The 23,216-nt window shown below is 39.8% G+C and overlaps 1 protein-coding gene across 2 annotated transcripts in view; it reads left to right on the forward strand.

Annotated features, from left to right (window-relative positions):
- Positions 1–23,216, forward strand: part of agbl4 (AGBL carboxypeptidase 4) — a 524,893-nt gene that overhangs the window by 197,534 nt on the left and 304,143 nt on the right. Inside the window, exon 4 of one of the 2 annotated variants that reach the window (XM_055168758.2) lies at positions 4,918–5,012. The exons of the other annotated variant lie outside the window; for it this stretch is intronic. Coding sequence (XP_055024733.1) covers positions 4,918–5,012 — 95 coding nt within the window. The remainder of the gene's footprint in view (positions 1–4,917; positions 5,013–23,216) is intronic. 2 annotated transcript variants of the gene reach the window in all.

The following is a 23,216-nucleotide window of genomic DNA, read 5'->3' on the forward strand; positions in this document are numbered from 1 at the left end:
GAGTGCAGTGAAAGGTAACTTGAGCTTACGTGCTAGTGAGCTGTCGATGAAGTTGCCCTCCGCCCCCGAATCCAGAAGTGCGTGCCCCGAGTGTGACATAGTGGACCACCGTAGTCTCACCGGAAGGAGAGTGGATGTAGTAGAGGTCTTCTTTGCGGAGATCCTGCCCGATAGTAGCCTCTGTTTTACTATCGGGCTTGGTCTTTTACCGGGCACCTCTGGCATTGGTGACCCGACTCACCACAGTACAGACAAAGACCCAAGGATCTCCGCCGATTCCTCTCCTTCCAGGGTAACCGAGCTCGACCCACCTGCATGGGTTCCGGATCTGAGAGACCACCGGCGGAAACTTCGATGGGAGGATCCGTGGACTCCGCTTGACGTAGGGGCAGAACTTGAGTCTTCCTTCTGGCAACGGTAGACAGGCGTGCGTCAACCCGGATCGCCAAGTCCACCAGACCGTTGAGCGACTTCGGTAATTCCGCCGTGATGATCTCTCGATGGATCCGATCCGCCAACCCATGCAGGAAATGGTCCCACTGCGCTTCCTCGTTCCACCTGCACTCCGCCGCCAGGGTACGGAACTCGATGGCATAGTCCGAGACCGACCGCTCCCCCTGCTGGAGATCCGTGAGGAGCCGGGCGGCCTCCCTCCCGGCGACGGAGCGATCGAAAACCCTCTTCATTTCTTCGGAAAGCGAGGCGAACGAGGACCAACAGCTGTCGTGGTTTTCCCATACCGCCGTCCCCCAGAGGGCAGCCTTGCCCGAGAGCAGCGAGAGCGTGAACGCCACTTTGGTCTCCTCGAGCGAGAATGTCCGGGGCTGTTGGGCGAAATGTAGAGAACAATGAGAGAGAAAAGTACGACAGTAGTTGGGCTCACCGGCATATTTCTCCGGGATCGGCAGTCTCGGTTCCTGGATGAAACTACCCCCTGGAGGTGAAGATGGTGCGGGCGGCATGGGTGGCGCAGTGGGAGGCGTGATGTTCGGAGATCGCTGAGAGAGCTCGGAAACCTTCGCCACCATTGCCTGGACGGCCTTCCGCATGTCCTCGATGGTTTGATCCTGATGATCCATGCGAGCCAGAGATCGCTGGAGAAACTCCTCCAACGCGGAGATCGGCTGGCCACCTGCTGCTTCCATGTTGGCCAGATTCTTCTGTAATGACTTGTAAAAGACGGAAGCAAACGCAGGTGTAAAAATGAAACAATGTTTATTAAATATAAACAAAGAGAGAGTATTCAAAGTCAAATGCGGAAGTAATCCAGTCCGGTGTTGTTGTTGGCAATGGTGACGATGACTACGGTGGAAGTTGGTGTTTTGAGTGCGACGTTGGTGGAGTGGTGAGCAGTGGTGAAATCCAGACTGACACGGAACATCCACACGAAGACGACGACGACAATACACATCCAACTGAAACACGTAATCCAAAGCACAGGGAACAACCAAGCAACACGGAGACTGAGCAAACAATAGAATCTGGCAGGGAACAGAAAGTCAGGTGAGTTTTTATGGAGATGATGTAATGATGAACAGCTGGAGCGAGACAATCAACACACAGGTGAAGGGGATCGCTCTAATGAGCACATGGCAGGGTAAGTGAACAACACACACACACAAACATGACACGGAGGAAAACAATGGATTTTCCTACCGTGACAGAGTGAGGATCCTGTAGCTCATTTGCATTTAAAGATACTCATACTCAAATAAGGGCATTTGGACATGCTAAAACAATGTAAATAATATGTGCCCTTTAAAGTAAATAATGCTAATAAACTAACATAGTAAATGGACAGACATGCATTAAGCATCACCATGTAAAACAGCTGTAAAAATTCTCTGACACCGTGTGATGTTCAAACACATTCATCAATAATTTTGGCTGGGCTGAAAACTGGCCTCACTGTTTTACAGCCCAAAAACGCATTGCACAGAAACAGCCTGGCGAAGCAGACAATCTGAATTTTGTGGCGGGGAAAAAAGAAGAAAGAGTGCCGTGATGTAAAGGTGGTGGAATAGGGACGTATTTGCCTGTGGGAAAAAAGGCTGAAAGTAGGCTGGCAACAGATGTGTAGGGCAGTAAAAGTGTAATTGAAATGCCAGCAGCAATGGTCTTATCTACCCGTTCCAGCAGCTGCCTCGCGTCTGAACATCAGTTAAATGTCATTTTAGCCCTGGCTGATTCGGGCCGACCACAATCCCCCATCTTCTGTGACTGCAACCACTGATGGGGGCTGAACAGAGGTATAGATGGACAGGGGATTGGTGGAGTGCGGTGGAAAGAGAGAGAGAGAGGAACTGAGAAAAAGAGAGAAAGGTTGTAATTGGATTTCATTCGCACGCTGTTGACTTCCATCACCTGGGCTTAATTGGGAATTTGATATGGTTTATCACAAAGAGTCAATGACAGTTTGGACGTATCATTATTAGCATTATCTGTACTATTTATATACTTGATGTTTCACGAACTTAGTTAAAGAGTTTGGGTGTGTAATAGTAGAGAGTGTTGCAATTCCAGGTTAGACTTAACTAAAAAAGACTAATAAGTGCACTTGAGAACTTGTTCTTGAAGTGGTAGATTAATCTGATTGGCTGACTTTTATTATTAGCATAAAGGAACACGCCCAGATTTTGTGAATTTAGCTTATTCACCGTACCCCCCAGAGTTAGATAAGTCCATATATACCTTTCTCGTCTCCGTGCGTGCTGTGGCTCTGTCTGACGAAGCTCCCGCTAGCTTAGCTTAGCACAAAGTCTGGAAGTGAATGGCTCCAGCTAGCAAACTGCTCCCACCCAATAAGTGACAAAATAACGCAAACATTTTCCTATTTGTGTGTTGTGATTTGTGTAGTCGCACCGTGTACAGGTGGCAGGGTGATATGAGACACAGCCATCTTTTAACAGTATACATACTGGGAACTATATTCTCAGTAGGCGAAGCACTGCTACTTGGGCGCACTGATTTGCACAACTCTGACCGAACTCTCTGCTCCTCACCAGGGGCTTCTCGGGTGCTGCGAGTAAATCACTCCGCCCAAGTAGCAGTGCTTCGCCTTCTGAAAATATAGTTCCCAGTATGTATACTGTTAAAAGATCGCTGTGTCTCATATCACCTTGTTATTTGTACACGGTGTGACTATACAAATGGGAGCAGTTTGCTAGTTTGGCAGGGTGGACAGATAATTACTCAACATGTTTAATCTGAGTGATTTCATAAGTTAATTATGCCTGCTGGCTGTGTACGAACGTTGCTTTGATCCGCTATTTTGAATGGAAGTCAATGGAAGGTCTAGTCTGAATTCCCCCAAAAGTGGGCGTGAACCTGTTCAGAGACATTCTATGACGTTGCGCCGGTAGTGCGTATTCTGCGAGAGCGAGGGCGGGGCCTTGATTTCGCGGCTTTACTTCCTGCTTACTACTGCACAGGACTGGTCCCAAAATGCTACCGCGCAGACTCAAGACCCAAAATGTCAGCGTTGTATTGGGACACTGACGTAGCCTGACGTTGTCATACTCAATTCTAGTCAGAATTTGAGTCTGATACCACTCCATTGAGCTAAAATTATGAGGTGTGTCTCAACCGAAAAATGCCTCTCCACTCAATTGGATAGACCTATGACCAATCAGAGCAACGGAGTGTGTGACGTATGTTGAAATGTCGTCTTTTGCAGCCTGACCGAACTGCTAGTAATTTTGCTACAATAATACTAACATTATTGTGATTATACTAAGTCTGAGTTAGCGAACGTACATCAACACCTACTACGTTAGGTGAATTTCATCTACGACGATAGCTACCCATTACGTTGGCTTGAAAAATATCGGAGCCTAGCATGTCCCTCCACTTATTCAGCAGTCACGATTCCAGGCTTCCGAAAAGAAGCTGGCAACGACCGCTAATTATATCCATCTCGTCGTGCACGCCGAGTTGCATCGCCGTGATACCCATTTCAGTTGCTTCTTTAACTTTGTCCTCCATAAGTGCGACCAACTTTTGCCGAATGCCGTAGGAAGGACGACAAAAACATAAACAAATGCCTTGATCGCGTTTCTCTGTTCCTCTTTTTAAATCAATGCTCTGTCGATATCATTTAGAACAGACTCAATGTCAGAATCCACACATCTGCATTCTCCAGCGGCAGCCATTTCATTGTAAACAGATTCAACTTACGCGCTCTTTGATGACATGGTTGATACGTTACTGTTGATCATCTGTCCATCATCGTATAAAGCCCGCCCTCACAATTTGATTCGTCGACCAGTTTTGGGACTCGCATAGTAGCTCCTTAACGGAAAAACGCCAGACCGATTTTCCCGTCTTTCAAAATGTGGTGGGCGGGGCTAAGATCGGCTGGCACCCAGGCTAACACTGACGGCTTCACTTTTAACCAATGGAAGAGAGCGAACAGGCGTTGTCCTTTTTTTTTTACAGTCTATGGGTGCAACCGGCCCCAGGTGTCCTAGCCAGGCTGTGACCACTTAACCACTCATTTCTTCACGCATTCGCTCTCTGCATATTCCGACTATCATCTCCACCAGCATGATTCATTCACAGATTTGTGACTTATAAAATCACGTTATCAGATTTTTTGGTTGAGAAAAATAATTCAAACTCTCATCTTTCTACAGTTTTATCTCACACGTGTTATACGTTCACACAGTCTTCGCATTACGTAGTCAGTGAGATCCTGCAAGATTTTGTTAACACCTTTAGTGTTTCAGGCAGCACTTTCCATTTACACTGCTAATTTTGAATCTCATGAAAGATTCTGTGAAGAGCATCTGGTAACACTTTTAACAGAGGAGTATGACTTTAAAGGTCTCAAAACAACTCTTACACCTTTGCCAGTCTTACCGAGGCTAATATTGGTTTTGGGGTTTTAAATATTTTTTGTTGTTTTTGTGATTTCAGAGAGTGATTTTCAACATAGTGAACTTCAGCAAGACCAAGAGTCTGTACAGAGATGGCATGTCTCCTGTGGTGAAGTCCACCAGCCGGCCTAAATGGTATTTATATCCTCTGCAAATATCACACATGCACGTTCATCTCCACCTACACACCGTTCGGCACGAGCCGCTGCGTCTTCCGCACTTTAATTCCAAAGCAAACAAATCCACGACTGTAGTTTGTTCCTAACTCGACGTCTTTGATGGTAACTTAAGCTTGTAGTGTGAATTCCACACCAATATCTAACTGTCATATCTTTCCCCAACAAACAACAGATGTAGTTACTGTCTCTTCTAGTTTTCACACTTCCTTAAAAGAAGTGTTCAACACTTTCTCTTTCTTCTCCAAGATGACAATGGTGTTTGATGTTTCATATGAGAGGTTGTGTTGCTGGAGATGTGTGGTCTCCATGGTGATGCTGTCTGGGTAAAAGGGACATTGACAGGACTTTATGTGAGGAACTATGAGAAATGCAAGTAAGGACCAGGGCCCGGTTGCATAAAGCACCTTAAGTGTAATTTTCCCTTAAGTTGTTTCCTTTAAACTTAAGGGTGTTGCAGAAAAACCCTTAAGTTTTTTCTGTTGTGTCTACATGGCAACAATAGCATTTTATAACAACAAACTGGGGTCACTGTCATGAAACACTTAACGATTACTCTTACCTAAGAGAACCGTTTAAGGGATTATATGCAAAACTCTTTAATTATTATCTTACAGAAGTTAAGGGGAATTTACCCCTTAAGTGTCATACTTAAGGAAAAAACTTAAGGTGCTTTATGCAACCGGGCCCTGAGCTTTGGTCGGGAATTGGACCAACTCCTTATACCCGACTGTTTTCCTGGTGTCATTCTGTCCTGGAGCTGTTTTATTTTAATGTTTTTATTTAATCATGTCTGCTCTCTGTTCTTTGCTATCAGTAGAATATTAGAATTTATGTTTTATTATTATAGATGTAGTTGCATTAAAGGAATAGGAGATGCACGTATCTCTTAAATACTACATGTATTTCATTGATTTTAAAATGAGACCATACTGTATCTTTTCTTCTTCGTGTGGTTTCTGACACTTCATGTATGGCTGATTTCATCTCCTTGTGTATACTTAAGCCAAACACACATTACATGAAGTGAACTCTTTCAGGGTTATAATCAGAAGCCCCAGATCATAGCCGAGTTCAACATCACAATCTGCAGTGATTTTTTAAAATGATTTTGTAATTCATATGCACAGTCTTCTATTACACTACCAGTTAAAAGCTTAGATCACGTTATATTTAACCCCTTAACTATTACCCACCAATTTTTTAATAATGGTGGTATAAAAGGTAACGTGCACCTTTAAATTTGTACAGCTCCGGCATTTGGTCTAGAAGCTTGGTCTTTTGTTAAGAAGACACTCTAAAGTTTTTTACAGAAGTGTCCCTAGTTGTTAATATTAAAGGCGGGGTGCATGATTTTTGAAAAACACTTTGGAAAAAAGAGTCGGACCGACTACCAAAACACAATTGTAGCCAATCAGCAGTAAGGGGCGTGTCTACTAACCGACATCATTGCCTGAATTGCTTTAAGAGATCATGCACCCTGCCTTCAAATGAAAAAAAAAATAGATAAAGCTGTTCAAGTTTATTTCATTAAATAAAAATAATGCAATGAAGAATATATTTTTATATTTAAAAAAATAAAAAGGGAAAATGTCTTATCCCCAAAATGCTTAAAACATAAAGCCATAAGTCTCAACTAGTTTTGATCCAAATATTTATTGATACAAATACATTATTTCCCTTATTTACACTAAGTTTATATATTGTTTAGCAGTAGTTAATGCACAAGCTAACATTAAATAACTATGAGCAATACCTTTACGGCATTAATTTATCTTAGTTTGTGTTAATTTCAGCATTTACTAATACATATTTTTAAATCAAAAGTTGTCACTGTTGACATTAGTTAATGCACAATAAACTAACATGAACAGCTGTATTAACATTAACTTACATTAACAAAGAATAATACATACTGAAAATCTACTCTTCGTTGTTAGTTCATGTTAGGTTATGGATATATTCATGTTAACAAATGTAACCTTATTATAAAGTGTTACCAATAAATATATTTCTATATTTTATTATATTTTAATATTATCTTTATATTATTATAAAAATGTATCTAGCTTTACAGAGCTTCTTGAAAATTATGAGCAACCTCTCTAGATTTCTTTTTAAACAGTATAACATCTATGCAGGTCTCTTATTTGCTGATTTTCTCAGTTTTTTTATTTAATGTCATCCATTTCAAATTAATTTTTTTAATACAATCTTACTATTTTAATGAATTAGTTTCATATATTGGCACATGATATATAACTAATTTGAAACATTTCACATCATTAGCCTTTGAAGATCATGAGATACAAAGCAAGAAACCGCGGCTGGTTTAATGTACACAGCCCAGTGGCGAGGCTACATGAGGGCCAGGGTGGCAGCAGCCCACCTTGATTGACGGCTGACCCACCCAGTCAGAAGAGACACAAACGAAATGATAATATTCTCTTTATATAATAATCGGACAATGGTACAGATGCATACACATAGGCTAAATTGACACGCACTCATAAGCGCACACATGGAGACACGCTTTTTAATGCAGGCAAACACCGAATCTCTATGCGAGATGCCAAATTATCTCGAAATACCACAGTCTTGTCAAGTATTCTCATAAAAGCAACCACACTGCAAAAATTATTTTCAAGAAAAAATTTTCTTGGTATTTTTGTCTTGTTTTCAGTAAAAATATCTAAAAATTCTTGAATTAAGATGCTTTTTCTTGATGAGCAAAATGACCCAAGAAAATAAGTCTAGTTTTTAGACAAAAAATATCAAATTTAAGTGATTTTGTGCAACCCAAAAAAAACCAATATGGGGTAAGCAATTTTTTCTTGAATTATTCTTGAATTAGTGTTAAAGAAAAATGTTCAAGATTGTTTTGCTTACCCCATTGGCAGAAATTATTTATTTTTTTGCTTGTTTTATGCATGAAATCAATTAAATTTGATATTTTTGGTCTAAAAACTAGACTTATTTTCTTGGGTCATTTTGCTCATCAAGAAAAAGCATCTTAATTTAAGAAATTTTTTCATATTTTTACTAAAAACAAGACAATTTTTTTTCTTGAAAATCATTTTTTGCAGTGTATGTCTTGAAGTAATCGCAAACAGTTTAGAAAGAAATCAGATGTGTGTGTCGGTATGGATCTGTGCTTATTCTGTGTTAAAGTGGCAGTACGCTCAAAAAAAGTTTGTGTCATTATGTTAATCAAACAACGTAAAACAAAAAGAAAATCACTTCTGATCTGAAAAGATTCATTATATTTAGTTTATAGAATGAATAAGATTTACTTTATTTTTTTCATGTTTTCTTGATTTGTTCTTATTTTATTTTCCTTATTTCCCTTTTTTGCTGATCTGAAAATTATTCGATCCATGACTCAAAAACCGTAATGTAATCCGTTTAACCACTATATTGTAAAATTATGTTATTTTAGAGTTGAGGTCCACAATATTTCACAGAGGTCGACTCCGTTTAAAATTTCTGGCCTCGCCAGTGACGCAGCCTTTAATCTTTTAGTTTGTGCTTACATTATTTCTTGTCTAATGTCATAAGTCATTACTTTTTGCATTAGCGTCCTTTCAAATAACTTTAGGAAAAGTTCAGTATACGCAACCTCAGCTCATACCCACCCACCTGCCTCCTATCAGTATCAATCAAAGCGGCGCATTACCATTCAAACACTCATCTGCCAGGTTGCATTTGCATGGGCCATGCAGTCTGGGCAGGTGAGGCCTGTCAGAGGTAATAGCAGGGAACTGATGGATGCAGAAATGTGCATAAGAAAGAGCGTGTGAGCCACTACGCCGCGCCATCCTGACGATTCAAACAGAGGTCATGTGACGGAGACTGTACCCGCTCAACGGAAACCTTGACATCTGTCACGAGTCGATCAAGGGCATTCAGACAAATGGCAGGCGTCTGCCAAAAGAGCCTGTCTTCCTCCACCAAACCCTGGTCACGGCCTAATGGGACAAGACAATTAGATGGAGATGCTGTCGGAAAACAATGGACTGCAAAACATTTCACCGTCAAGTTGACGTCTCCTACGTGTCCATGTTCAGCATTTCCCTCACGTGCACGCCGGAGAGCTTGTTTTGAGTCGTCGCTCACTTTTTAACACAGGAATTATGGTTGAGCTCAATTAGGGTTTTTAAGAAAAGAATCAGTCTTATTTCGGCTCTTTTCCTGCACTGTAATTTATTGTAAAACGCACTCGCACCGGGGCCGTGTGAGTCATGCGTCGGTTCCTAGAAATGTAACTTTTTTGCAAACTGGAAAATAAAGCAACTTTCCAGCATTTTCATGGCACAGAGATTGACATTCGATGACATTTCTTTTATTTCCGCCAACATCAAAGCCATTGTTTGAATCGTGCAGGTTTTTTTATACCAATCTGGAGCTCAAAGGACCGTCGTTTGTGTCGGTTTGCAGCATGCGGTGGGAAAATAAGCCCGTAGCATTTAAAGACTCTGAATAGCGATGGAACACCTCCGCGTACAAATGCCACAGTGATAGCCATCAGATGGCTGGATCAGGGTGGGCTGATCGTACCGCACGCTGTCCGTCGCCACCGCAGCACAGACTCGAGCATTAAAACTTCAATAAAGCGAGGAAAGACCACGTAATTCTCACACAAACGCAAGGCGATCCTCTCAGTTTCTCATCCAATTATAGAGGTGTGAAAACAACATGCTGTGACCCAAAGGGAGGCCTTGCATACACACTTTTGCATTCATTTCCATTTGCACGCTCTCGTCATCACACACACACACATGCTAACACACACGTGATAATGTGTATCTTGAGCTTACTTGGTAGAGAATTGCGTTAGCAAGTAAAAATGTCAATAGGATAAACATGGCACTCCTCATGGAGTCTTATAGAAGTCTGGTACTGAACACCAGCACCTCAGGATCTCTTACTGGGTACCAGTATCCAAAACATAACACATGCTGGTGACCAGCAGAGTATTTAAAAAGGGATTGTTCAGTCTGTGTTTTCTGAGAACTAGCTCAATGTTTTAGCTTTAAAACTTCAAGAAGCTATCTTTCATTTCTCTTGCTTTTATTATAGCCCGTGATTTTTTTTCAGATTCACTTTGTCGTTCATTTTCCATCTTGACAGCAAAGTGGAACAGCTAAAAACTGCTAATCTCTCTTTGACAAGTAGATATGAAATAAAGCAAAGAACAGCTTTAACTGTCTGATCCATCCCTGTATGCGGCATTGGATAAAGTCAAGAAAAAAAAAAACATTTAGCGTGGGAGAGAGCGAGCGAGAGAAACTGCTGGAAAAAAGAAGAGAGAGCAGATTGCCTTTGCTGCCTTTATCTGTGGAAAAAGTCACTTTTAACCTGCAAGTTGAAACCTTTATCTCTATCTGCAGAGACCGTTCTTCCTTAAGGCTGGCTGATGATGGAGTTGTGTGTGTGTGTGTGTGTCTGTGTGCACTTGTGTGTGTGTCTGTGCCGCCTGGGGTTCATCTGTTTTTTGCCCACATGACAGACACACATTGCAGATTGGAGCTCACATAAGTGTATGTTTGTGTCAGGATGTATGCATGTTTATACCTACAGTTTAGCAACAGGTGCAGTAATTATCCAAGTGAGGGAAGTTGTTTACCAGTGTTTACCCAAAGCAGGTTACAACAGGTGACAAGTAACATTTTAACCACAGAAGAATAATTCTGTGAATAATCCTGTTTGAGCCTTACATGAGAAAAAATCTCAGGTCTTTCCAAAAATGTGACCCTGGACCACAAAACCAATTGTAAGGAACATTTATACTTCATTATCATCACATTGGAGCTTATTATGGAGAGAATCGCCTACTTGAAAAGGAAGTAGATCTATGTGACCGACATGTAAAGTGAGCAGGAAAAGTTTTTTCCTTATATGTGATGGTTGAAAGTGGAAAATACTGTTCTGATGTGCTTATGGATAATCTTGTTTACTTGCCACTAAGGGCTCTATTTTAACAATCTTAGCGCATGGTCTAAAGCGGACAGCGCACAGTCTAAAAGGGTGTGTATGAATCCACTTTTGCTAATTTAACGATGAGATTCTCGTAACATTACTTTTCTCGTGATGTGTGTTGGGCGTATCATGCAATAAACTAATGAAAGTCTCATCTCCCACCCCTTTAACTCTTTCACCGCCAGCGTTTTTTAAAAAAGTTGCCAGCCAGCGCCAGCGTTTTTCATGATTTTCACCAAAGTTTAATGCCTTCCAGAAAATGTTCTTCTTTGAATATATAAACATACAATATACCAAATGAAAGAACAGACCCTCTGCTTTCAAACAAAAAAAAACGTTTCTTCCTACCTTCAGTGATCCTTTTGTAATCAGCTTTTGAATATGGGTAGGTTTCTGCAAAAACACCACATTTTGAGCAAAAAGCAAAAATAATTCCATTTTTGTGACAGTCTTTTCATAGAGATTCCATTCAGAGCGATCTTTAAAACAGACACGGACATGCAGCTGCTTGCCAGAGGGCAATACTTCCGGGTTTAAAAAGTTGCGGAAGTGCGCCACCTGGTGGATAATAGCGGTATTGCGGAAAGACGGAAAATCTCGTCATTGGCGGGGAAGCGTTTTCTCTTAATTGACGAGATATCTCGTCAATGGCGGGGAAAGAGTTAAAAGCCAGTTGCGCTCACACCATGCCAATTCCCTATTTAGGTAGAACACCACTGGTTTAAGATTGATGTTAAAAATTGTTTTGAAACTGTTATTTTTTGTATTAAAACCTTTGGTTCTCTTTCAAAGTCATTTTCTTTCAGTCATGGAAGTAAAAATAGCAGACTTTTTTAATTGCTGTAAATGTATGGATAGCTAACATGATTAGTGTTATCTCAAAGAATAATTTACAAATATGCAAGAAAAGGTTTGTACTCTAAAACGACTTTATTTGTTACAAACAGGAGATAAATAATTTACAAACGTGTGGGGAGTCGAAATGTTTCAGCACTCGGACAGCACCGTGAGTGTTTTGAAAAGCATTACTTAAAAAGGTTCTCATTTCATCATAGCCACAGGTACAAAGTCATCATATACAATAAATCCATGGGGTAGCATTAAAAAAAAAAAACATTTCAAAATAAATACAATATTTGCATTTGTTTAAAGCAAAACATTAAATTACTTTCCAGCCTACAGGTGAAGCAGCTCTTTACGCCTTCTAACGTCTCGAAAATCGGTCCTCATTTCTGTTCAAGAGACACAATGATATATTTTTAAATTTGAATCCTTTAATTTTTATATTTAAAAATGTTTGTGTCCGGTCCATGTGTGTAATAAGCAAACGTGCGCTCTCGTTTATAGGCGCATATTACTAAAGCGCTCTTTAAATAACAAAAACAATATTGTGCCATTGACTTTAGACTTTAGAGCAGGTTTTAGTTGATCAATGGCGTAGTCTATTTTAGTTGCCTCAAAATAGCAACGTGCCAACAATGCGCCTGGGTGATTCTCGCGAAATTAGACTTATGAGGTGTCATGAAACATTTTGATAAAAAAGTAAATGCAAAGTAAAAGTATCAAAATAAGAAGCATACAGTTATAAACATCTCTTCACGTATTATTTTGCACTTGATTTCAAATGACATCATACAAACCAATTTTGTTGTTTTTTCCACATTTAAGGGGAAAATTTTCCTTACCGCAACGTGTCCATGAATGGATTTGGTTTCTTTGACATGAAAATATTTATAATTAAAAAAAACTAAAAATAAAAAGCTTCAGTGCATGTTGTACTATAAACATTTACAGTAAAGAAACATGTGGTATTTGGTGATCATTGAAAAATGTAGAGACAATAATAAGGAATATAAATGTGTCTAAGACTAATTTTCTCATCCTCCACAACAATTTTCCATAATTGTTTAAGCCGTCAAGGAACTAACATTTGTTGGAAGGGACATAATTGACCGTGACACTCAAGATGGCTGCCAGGTAAGCAGTTATTATTTTATCTCTCCAGATAAAAGTTGAAATGTTGTTTGTCGTAGTACCTAGACAACTTTTTAGTTCTCATTACCGAAACATGAGTTTGTACAGTAAATGTATATATTTAATGTAATATCATGTTGCGGTAATGATAATTTTTTTATAATGATAATCTAAAAAAAAATTATAATTCTGTAGGAAATATTTTTTTAAATCCTCTAAAAATAATGTTATAGGAAGTTCAGACCTTAATCTTATATGTGCAAAAAAAAATTTGGCTTCAATGGCTTTTTTAAAAAATCTGATGCTGGACACCTTTTAAGTCTGGATTTCGTGAGAATCACCTGCCTGAACACACCTTGTTTTCAGACCAACACGCCCATGGGCGCACAAATGGGTGCCAATGCATTTGCTATTTAAACAACGTGAAGCTGGACTTGAAAATGATAACTACACCAGGCTGGAACTAGCAAAAAACACTTGCGTCACGCATTGCGCTGCATTGCGTCGGGTGTATGATAGAACCCTAAGTGTCTCAAACCAGATATGCACAGAACAGATTTTTTCATCCCAGAAGATTTTTTCCATCCCATGCAAGTTTGGCCATCTCCCACATAATTAAACTTTGTGTCAACCTCCTCCCAATAAACACTTCTCCCCGCCCACTCCCGCTCAATTCAAGTAAAATGTAAACTGATTGATTGAAACAAGCACCTATATATCCCACAAATGAGCAGGGTTGCAAATTTCCACATGCATTATTTAAAATAATATCAAAATATCCATTTTTAATATTCCCAGTGTATTTATAGGTAACTCAGACTACCAATTTCCACCTACATCTTATAAAAACCATAACATGCCATAACATATTTAATCCCAATGAAAACTTGTGAAAATGCAGACTTCCATACTTCCAAACATAACATCTTCAGATGATTCAAAGCAATGAACCGTGCAAATTTAAGAACTTATTCCTTAAAAGTGCTCGTTGTAGCTTTTAAGCATGCATTTGTTTTCTCTGTGACTGACCCGATAATGTCTTATCTGAAGCTGAGACTATTTGTCAACCTAACTGGGGAGATTTTAAGATGGTTGTAGGTGGAATGCTTATACGCTGTGGTCCATGTGGCTATGCTTTAGCAGGCGAACAGCACTGAATGAGACTGATGCATGGACTTATAGCTTTTAAGTGGGTGGATGAAGTGGCTGTGAGCTCTTCACTGGCCCGAGAGCTTTTTTAGCATTCAGAAAGAGAGAGAAACTTTTGACTGCTGATCCTCCTGACACATAAAATCCATTGCATGGTCATATTGAGATGCTCGGTGCTTATTGTGGGATAGACTGTACCTCCATGTTCTTCTTTGCATGACTGGTTCTCTCAGCCTTCAGTTACTCTCTGTTTTCTCATATGTGATTTTTCTACCTGCTCATTTGAAGTCCTTTAGTGAGAACTTATATAGGAGATTTTGATATTTGTATGACCCTCTTATTGGTCTTATGTGACCCTGTCTGTGAAATCCAGGCTGAAGGTGACTAATGGTGGATTTCAATTGTTGATTTTCATTGATTTCAATTTTTGTCATGACCTTACTCTGAAAATATTACCTTGATGTCTTTAATATTGTCTATTAATATTGACTAAGTATTATTTCATGTACAAAATCTTTAGACAAACAGGGTCACTAATGTGCCCACCAGTGTTGGGGAAAGTTACTTTTTAAAGGAATGCATTACAATAATAAGTTACTCCCCAATAAAGTAACTAAATGCGTTACTTAGTTACTTTTCATGGAAAGTAATACTTACATTACTTTTAAGTTACTTTTGAATTACTTTTTCTTACCTGGCTAAGGCTTGATCTTTTTCAGGCCTTGCAGGTGTTTATGATTTAAAAGTTCTGCATTTAGAAATTGCATATTTCCATTACAAAAATGTCAAGCTCTGGCCTGCCATTTTTGTTTCTCACTCAAACTGTTCCCGCTGAGGCACGCACGCATAGAGTGTGTAATTCTACGTGACTACGTTCAGTTTAATTTAGTACATTATTTTAATATGTACATTATATTATTTTATCGAATTAATAAAACTGAAAAGTAACTCGCATTACTTTTTTAAAAAAGTAACTCAAATATTAAGGTGTACATTTATAAAGTAATACGTTACTTTATTTGTGTCTTTGCATTGACTTTGTATGTAATTTACTCACGCAAATTGTTAAATTCGCATTTTTGGTGTGTACGTCCCATTAGTTTCCCAACATTTACTGCAGCATGAGTAGTCATTGTAAATCTTTTAAAATTTTATCATATTATTGTTTACTATTTACAACGTATTTAAATATTATTATTTTTTGTTTTTTTTATATTTAATGAGTATTATTTTGTTGTGTATTATTACAAGTACCCACAGCTCACTACAATATTTACTTTTCACCAGTGGCGGCCGGTGACTTCGTCACAACATGTATGTAGCCCGTCATGTGTGTGGTTCGTCATTTCAAAATATGTGTTCAGCGTGTCGTGTGAGCCTATGTGCATACATGTTTTATCAAAATACGCGTCTAAAGGGGGTCGCACACCAGACGCGCAGTTCAGCGCAGCACTGCGCCGCGTCGAGACAACTCGGAGGTATCGTAAACGAGAAGTGCACATTAAATAGCGCGAGCTTCGTCAGATAGCGTCTACTTCAAAATGCAAATGATTTGGGACAAATATGATGGTTTTTAATGTTAAACTATGTGAGTGGCGCTCTGTGGTGCGACAGGGATTTAAGCAACTTCCTGAGTCGTAGCTGGGCGGTGCGGACAGGCGCCACTTGTCGGCGCCGGTGTGCGTATACTCATAGAAAGCAATGTGTTTGATTTTTTTTTAGAACGGTGTGGTGCTGCGTGGCGCTGAGCTGCGCATCCGGTGTGCGACCCCCTTAAAGAGTTTATTATTAATTATAGACGCTTGCGTTTGCCAGATATATCTTATAATGTCATGCAGAGTTTACCGTTAATGGAGTGTCTTGCGTGTATTTTGCTTGTACTTTTATCATAAATGGTTTTGACGCGTGTGCAGCAGGATCTTATTTTGACAAAACACGTGATGCACATGGTTCACATGACGCAACAAACACAAATTTTGAAAACACAAGCAACACACATGACACTCCGAACACTTATTTTGCATTTGCGCCCTTCGGAAGAGCAGTCACAAGCCGCCACCACTTTTTACTATGGTTACAGGTGTTATCACAGAAATAGAAAACAAAAATTGACCTTTTCATTTAGAAAGTCATGTCTGTACACTGCTGTACAAACAAGACAGTGTCACACTTGTTGGTGAATACAGTAGTCAGTCCCAAACGCTGACATCAGTGTATACATCACGAGTAAGCCGAATAGAGTTTAGCATGTTTCTAGCCAAACATAGCTTAGAATAAGAGTCTGAGCTGCCTCCACAGACATAGCTCTGTTTCCTCCCCTCCATAGTTTCTCATCTCTCATTATGGAAAGCTTTCCCCTGTTTTTCACACTCCAAGGTGACAACCTTCTCGACTCGAAGAGGGAGCCGGCACTCTCCCCCAGTGTGGGTTTATTTGTTAGCCTGATAGAGCGAAGAATTAGCAAGCGGCTTCTCTGCGCCGGCATAAACGGAAAACGCAGCGAGTGAAGTGTCACTGAGCTTCTGGCGGTCTGGGTTCTGTGAATATGGAGAGCGCTGCGGCACTGTCGGCAGATGCTGCTGGGAACTCCCAGCATGCAGTGCAGGCGGAGAAGAGCGGGTGCCATCCGTGCCGAAAAACAAGAAAGTTTTGCAGATATCCCATCAGCATTGGATGCGGTTTTAAAGAACTGCGAGGGATCGCCCCTGTGATTGCAACAGAGCTATTCATCTCCCAGCACAAAGCCGAGAAGCAGTCGCTTGTGAATTAATGTGAATTTTTCTGTATTGTTTTGTAAATGTTGTGTGCTCGAATGTCTGCAAGGCGAAATTTCTGTATGATGTATGGCGTTAGGATGTTTTCTTTTTTTTAGATTTCCATGATAAGTAGTTCATTACTGTCTTTACTGTACAGTATGTATTATAAAGAAGATACTGTTAGGTATAGTGCCTATCTCCCCTTCACCAGCAGCGAAGACTTCTTTTATCACTCCTCAAAGAGAAAAACTATTACAAAAAAAGAAAACCTTTCAAAAATAGCACAGGGGTTAGTGGGAAATAACCTTGGCCAAGGGTATGTTTTTATAAAAAAGCATGGAATGACAACACACACACGCACACACAAAAGTTTTCCACCAGCAGGACTGCTCCACCACGAGTCCGCCTTGCAATTTTGCTTTTGTACTAAATCCTTCCTGAGAACGTCTGATGTAACAAAATAGTGAAATTGTATTTGGAGATGTCTCCGGATCCACCGGAGAGGCTGCCAGCGGTAATTGCCCTGTCAATCACTTGGCTCCTGCTGTTCAGTCTGATTGGTTAAGCTGTGGGTAGGGGAAGCTCACCTTAGAGGAGAGAAAACTCTTTCCTCACTCTCTCTTTCACCCTATAACTCTGTGGACCCCATGGGCCTATGGTTGCCCAGGGGGCTTCAAATCGGGCCTGTTCCCTGTGCTAGAACAAACAACTGAAGGTGGGATGCCAAATATAGGACAAATATGCATCATGTTTGTTTTCTTTAGCATTGCCTTAACAAATAAATATGGAAGCTGTACCACTTGCTGTTTGTGAAGAGTAGCCTACTATAAAAAGTGAAAAGATGGATCAACTAAAAAAAATACTTTAATTGTTAAATTTTTATTATTTTTATTAATTTTTTCACCTAACGTAAAAATAATGAAACATTTTATTTTTGAAAAATTGAAGTCATTTTTTAATATTATTAAATATATTATTATATAATATTTAATATTTTATATCATATTATGCTTTTCACATTGTATATAATGTTTTTAGTGTGCAATGTTGCTGCTTGAGCATTTGCTAAGTTTAAAAGCTCAAAGTCCAATCCAAAGAGAGAAATAGGCTTTATGCCCAGCTGCACTACTTCCTGAACTTCAACCAGCTCCTTGTTTCCTGTCTGCCATTATTGGACAAACTGATTAATCCAGGTGTGTCTGATTATTGTCGTTGTGACTACTGAGGTCAGGCACACCTGGATTAATCAGTTTGTCCAATAATGGCAGACAGGAAACAAGGAGCTGGCTGAAGTTCAGGAAGTAGTGCAACTGGGCATAAAGCCTATTCTCTTTGATAGGGACATCAACAACTTATCTGACATTACATTTACATTAGCAAAGACATCCATTGTCTATAAATAGTAAATTTGCACCAACACACTGTACACTTGCTTAAAAAAAAAAAAATAGGTGCCTAGCTTTCACTTGGATGTTCCCTCTCAAAAAGTACATCTTTGAACCCAAAGAGTACATATTAAAGAGTGCATATTAGTACATCAAATGCACTGTACATATAGTTACTAACTGTACCGTAACTGTACCCAAATGGTACATACCGTATTGGGATGTTTTTAAAGGACCATTTTTTCTGACAGCGTAGAGAAGAGCATCCTAACATTTTACTTCTCACATTTTACAGTAAATACCAAATATTTTTGACATCAACCCTGTTTACTCCATGGTACAGTAGGATATATTTCCTTGCCTACACTGAAGCACAAAAGAGGAATCGATTTCCAATCATGCTGGGAGAACATGTTATTAAAGGCGACATATCATAAAAATCTGATTTTATAAGTGCTATAATTGGGTCCCCAGTGCTTCTATCAACCTAGAAAATGGGAAAAAGAACAACCAGTAACTTAGTTTTGCTAAACCATTCTCTGCAAGCATGTGAAAAAATAGGTCATTGAAATTTGACTCCCCTTGTGATGTCAGAACAGGGATCATATTATAATAATACCGTCCCTAAATCTCCACTATCCAACCACATCACTGCCATTTAGTACAGAGATCAGCTCATTTGCATTTGAAAGGCAAATTTTTGCTCGCATCTACAAAGTAGCAATTTTAACATGCTATAGTAAGTAATCTATATGGTATTTTGAGCTAGAACTTCCCATACAGGTACGTACTCTGGGGACACAAAAATTGCAAAAATATCAGCTCTTTCAGACTTATTCAAACACAAACGCCTACTTATTTGCCTTGTTGCAACTGATCACAATGGCCAGTAGAAAGACAGTTTGGAGTTCGTTGAGTTTCTTTTTAATATTTGCCATCAGACTGAAAAGCCATTTTGTTTCCGTGTCCCCATTCTGTCCCTTCCGAGAGGCTGGATTTCTATGCCGGCGTGGTTTATGGCTCAAAGTTTTGAGGGTCGCTCCAAACATCTGACACTCTGAATGCCAATGTGAGACAGACGAGCTTGGCACGGAAACTCTTATGGAAGTAATTTCGTAATGGCTCGCATTTCTCTTTGATTATAGTGCCCAAGTGGGGGTCCACTTCTAAATGGGAATGCATTTGTGCTGCAGTGCATTAGACTGATTAATCTTATTTTTTCCATTGCTTTGCACTTATGTTTTTCAAAAGTACAGGTATCTCAATATACAGTAGAGGCAAACATTTATGTTTCTGCTGTGTAATGTAATAATGGAGTGGACTTGGCTTTTCATCTCGGTTTCTAATGTAACTGGACAAGTTTATTTTGTGTCTCATTGATTTTTCTTTGTGTGTTTCTTTACACATTTGTTTCGAGGCTTTGTTTCGAGTGCCACACTTGATGTGAGTGCCACCTTGCTTTTTGCACTTTGATGACCCTAGCAGGTGCACTTTTGCACCCTTTAGTGTGGCCTGCGCTTGGTGAAGTAGTGATGTACAGTACTATGATTTTCTACACTTTGTAAAGCTTCCATTTTGAGTGCATTTCCTATATTCTTACACATGAGTTGAAATTATGGGTACAACTTTGTTATGGGGACTAGTTCTATATACCAGTCACCTTTTAGTTGCATATTAAAGTACTTGTAAAGCACATTGATGGCTTAGGCACATCTTTTTTACGTGCGCAAATACTTTTATGTAAACACGCAGCAACCGTGCTCAAATAGAGAGCCATGCAGTCATGCCTTTACAAACATTAACCATGTTTTTTTTGTGGTAAAAATGTAGTGAACAATGGTTTAACTATGGTTTTTGAAAACCATGGTTGTCAAAACCATGTTTTTTGTGGTTACCATGGTTTTACTACAGTAATCATGTTTTTTTGTAGTAAACTGTAGAAAAACAATGGTTAATTTTGATAAGGGGTGACGCGCACATGGTGCACATGATGCACTTTTAACTTTCAACTTTTCAGAATGCGGCATCGGATAGCAGTTTTAGACGCGAAATGTGAACCGCCCTTAATACTCCATGACCATATTTTATATCCCTTAATTCTATTCTATACCTACACCTAAACACTACAACAGCTACCTTACAGTACTGAGTATTAATAAGCAGTAAATTTGTCATTTAAGGCAAATTTCATAATTTCTGCATAGCTTGACACACACATCGCCAAAATTGTAACAATGTGTCCGTTCTATGCGAACCGCAAGCGCTGTGATTGGTCCACTAGCGCCCCTCCATCGCATTTCTTTATAGGCATTTCTGCTTGTGACGGTTAGAACAAAGATGGGCCAAGTTAAGGAGTGATATTTAACTCAAAGTGCAACAGAAGTTGCTGTCTATTTACCTCCATCACTGCTGGTCTTCTTAAATCATACACAACAAGCTGCTTCTTCGTTTGTGGGTTTACTGGCCAAGTTGCTTCTTCTTTGGCTGTTGCACTGCTACTGTGGATTACACGTGTGGGTAGCGGTCTACATGTGTAATTGCACATGCATAGAAGTATATCTAAAAAACGTTGCTTAAACACAGCAGGACTTACGCACAACTATAATGAGACCTTAAGGGTACCATTTTGTACCTTTAATTAGTACCTTTATAATAACCCAAATTAGTTAGTACCTATATATAATAACCCAAACTATTGCAAGTTCTCTGGATCACTCAGATTGGGTATTTCTGGCATTCTGTGGTCAAATAGTTTAGCATGTTGAGTGTTTTAAATTATTTAATTAATTGTTGTCTCAAACAACCATTTTCATGCTGTCAGACAAAACGTGTACCTTTAGCACACACTTCACTGAGTCAGAATCCTCAAAAGGACACCTGCTGTACCCTTTAACACCTTAAGATGTAAGGAAATGTGTCCTTTAGGGGTAGCTAAAGTACAATTACATTTGTAACAGCAGGTGTACCTTTTAATGGTGCTGGCCCAGTGACAAGCTAAAGGTACAGATTTTACACATTTTAACAGTATAGCTGTGCTAGTTTCATAGCTTGTGAAGTCTTATTTTAACACTTTTCATCTGATAGAATAATTATAAGGCAGAAATTTTATTTGTGCATATATATATATACAGTGAGGAAAATAAGTATTTGAACACCCTGCTGTTTAAGTTCTCCCACTTAGAAATCATGGAGGGGTCTGAAATTGTCGTTGTATGTGCATGTCCACTGTGAGAGACATAATCTAAAATAAAATCCAGAAATCACAACATATGATTTTAATTATTTTTTTTTATTTGCATGATACAACTGCAAATAAGTATTTAAACAAACACCTGAGAAAGTCAATGTTAATATTTGGTACAGTAGCCTTTGTTTGCAATTACAGAGGTCAAACGTTTTCTGTAGTTTTTTACCAGGTTTGCACACACTTCAGGAGGGATTTCGGACCACTCCTCCACATAGATCTTCTCTAGATCAGTCAGGTTTCTGGCCTGTCGCTGAGAAACACTGAGTTTGAGCTCCCTCCAAAGATTCTCTATTGGGTTTAGGTCTGGAGGCTGGCTAGGCCAGAACCTTGATATGCTTCTTACAGAGCCACTCCTTGGTTATCCTGGCTGTGTGCTTCAAGTCATTGTCATGTTGGAAGACCCAGCCTCGACCCATCTTCAATGCTGTAACTGAGGGAAGGAGGTTGTTCCCCAAAATCTTGCAATACATGGCCCCGGTCATCCTTTCCTTAATACAGTGCAGTCGCCCTGTGCCATGTGCAGAAAAACAACCCCAAAGCATGATGCTACCATCCCCATGCTTCACAGTAGGGATGGTGTTCTTGGGATGGTATTCATCATTCTTCTTCCTCCAGACACATTTAGTGGAATTATAACCAAAAAGTTTGGTCTCATCTGACCACATGACTTTCTCCCATGACTCCTCTGGATCATCCAAATGGTCATTGGCAAACTTAAGACGGGCCTGGACATGTGCTGGTTTAAGCAGGGGAACCTTCCGTGCCATGCATGATTTCAAACCATGACGTCTTAGTGTATTACAAACAGTAACCTTGGTACGGTGATCCCAGCTCTTTTTAGTTCATTGACCAATTCCTCCCGTGTAGTTCTGGGCTGATTTCTCACCTTTCTTAGGATCATTGCGACTCCACGAGGTGAGATCTTGCATGGAGCCCCAGTCCGAGGGAGATTGACAGTCATGTTCAGCTTCTTCCATTTTCTAATGATTGCTCCAACAGTGGACCTTTTTTCACCGAGCTGCTTGGCAATTTCCCCGTAGCCCTTTCCAGTATTGTGGAGGTGTACAATTTTGTCTCTAGTGTCTTTGATACTACTTTGAATTTCACAGACAGGTTCCCATATATACATACTGTATTGATATTGACCAGCCGTTTGGTTTAAACAGTCCTCAATGCAGCATCAGGAGCAGCTGACCTCTCTTATTTAAGCAGAACGTTTTCGGCTCAGGCTGATTCTCTCTGGTCTCCACCATCATCACACTGATGTGACTGCCCAACCCCTCGCCAAGTTAACCGTGTGGCATGCTTTTAATAATTGGCCCTTTAATTGTCGACAAATGAAGAGTGATGTAAAATAGCTAATAGCTTGTACTAATTAATAGGGGAATTGAAGGCGTGTTAATTAAGGGCATACAGGACAAGGACCGGCTCGGCTAATTTGAGCAATAAAACCGAGCCTAAGGATTCATTTCCAAACAGATTTGATTCACAGCGACTGGCGAGCATCTGAGTTTTCTGTATCTGTTCTCCCTCTCCACTTAATTGCTCTCATACAGATCCTAGACCATGCAACTTTACACATACCTCACAGTTTCATTACTATATATTAATTTGCCTCAGTTCAATAGTTTTGGCTAACTAACGATAAAACGGGGGGAAAATGATATTGTTTG

This window comes from Misgurnus anguillicaudatus, chromosome 5, assembly GCF_027580225.2.
Source record: "Misgurnus anguillicaudatus chromosome 5, ASM2758022v2, whole genome shotgun sequence".
Lineage (NCBI taxonomy): Eukaryota > Metazoa > Chordata > Actinopteri > Cypriniformes > Cobitidae > Misgurnus > Misgurnus anguillicaudatus.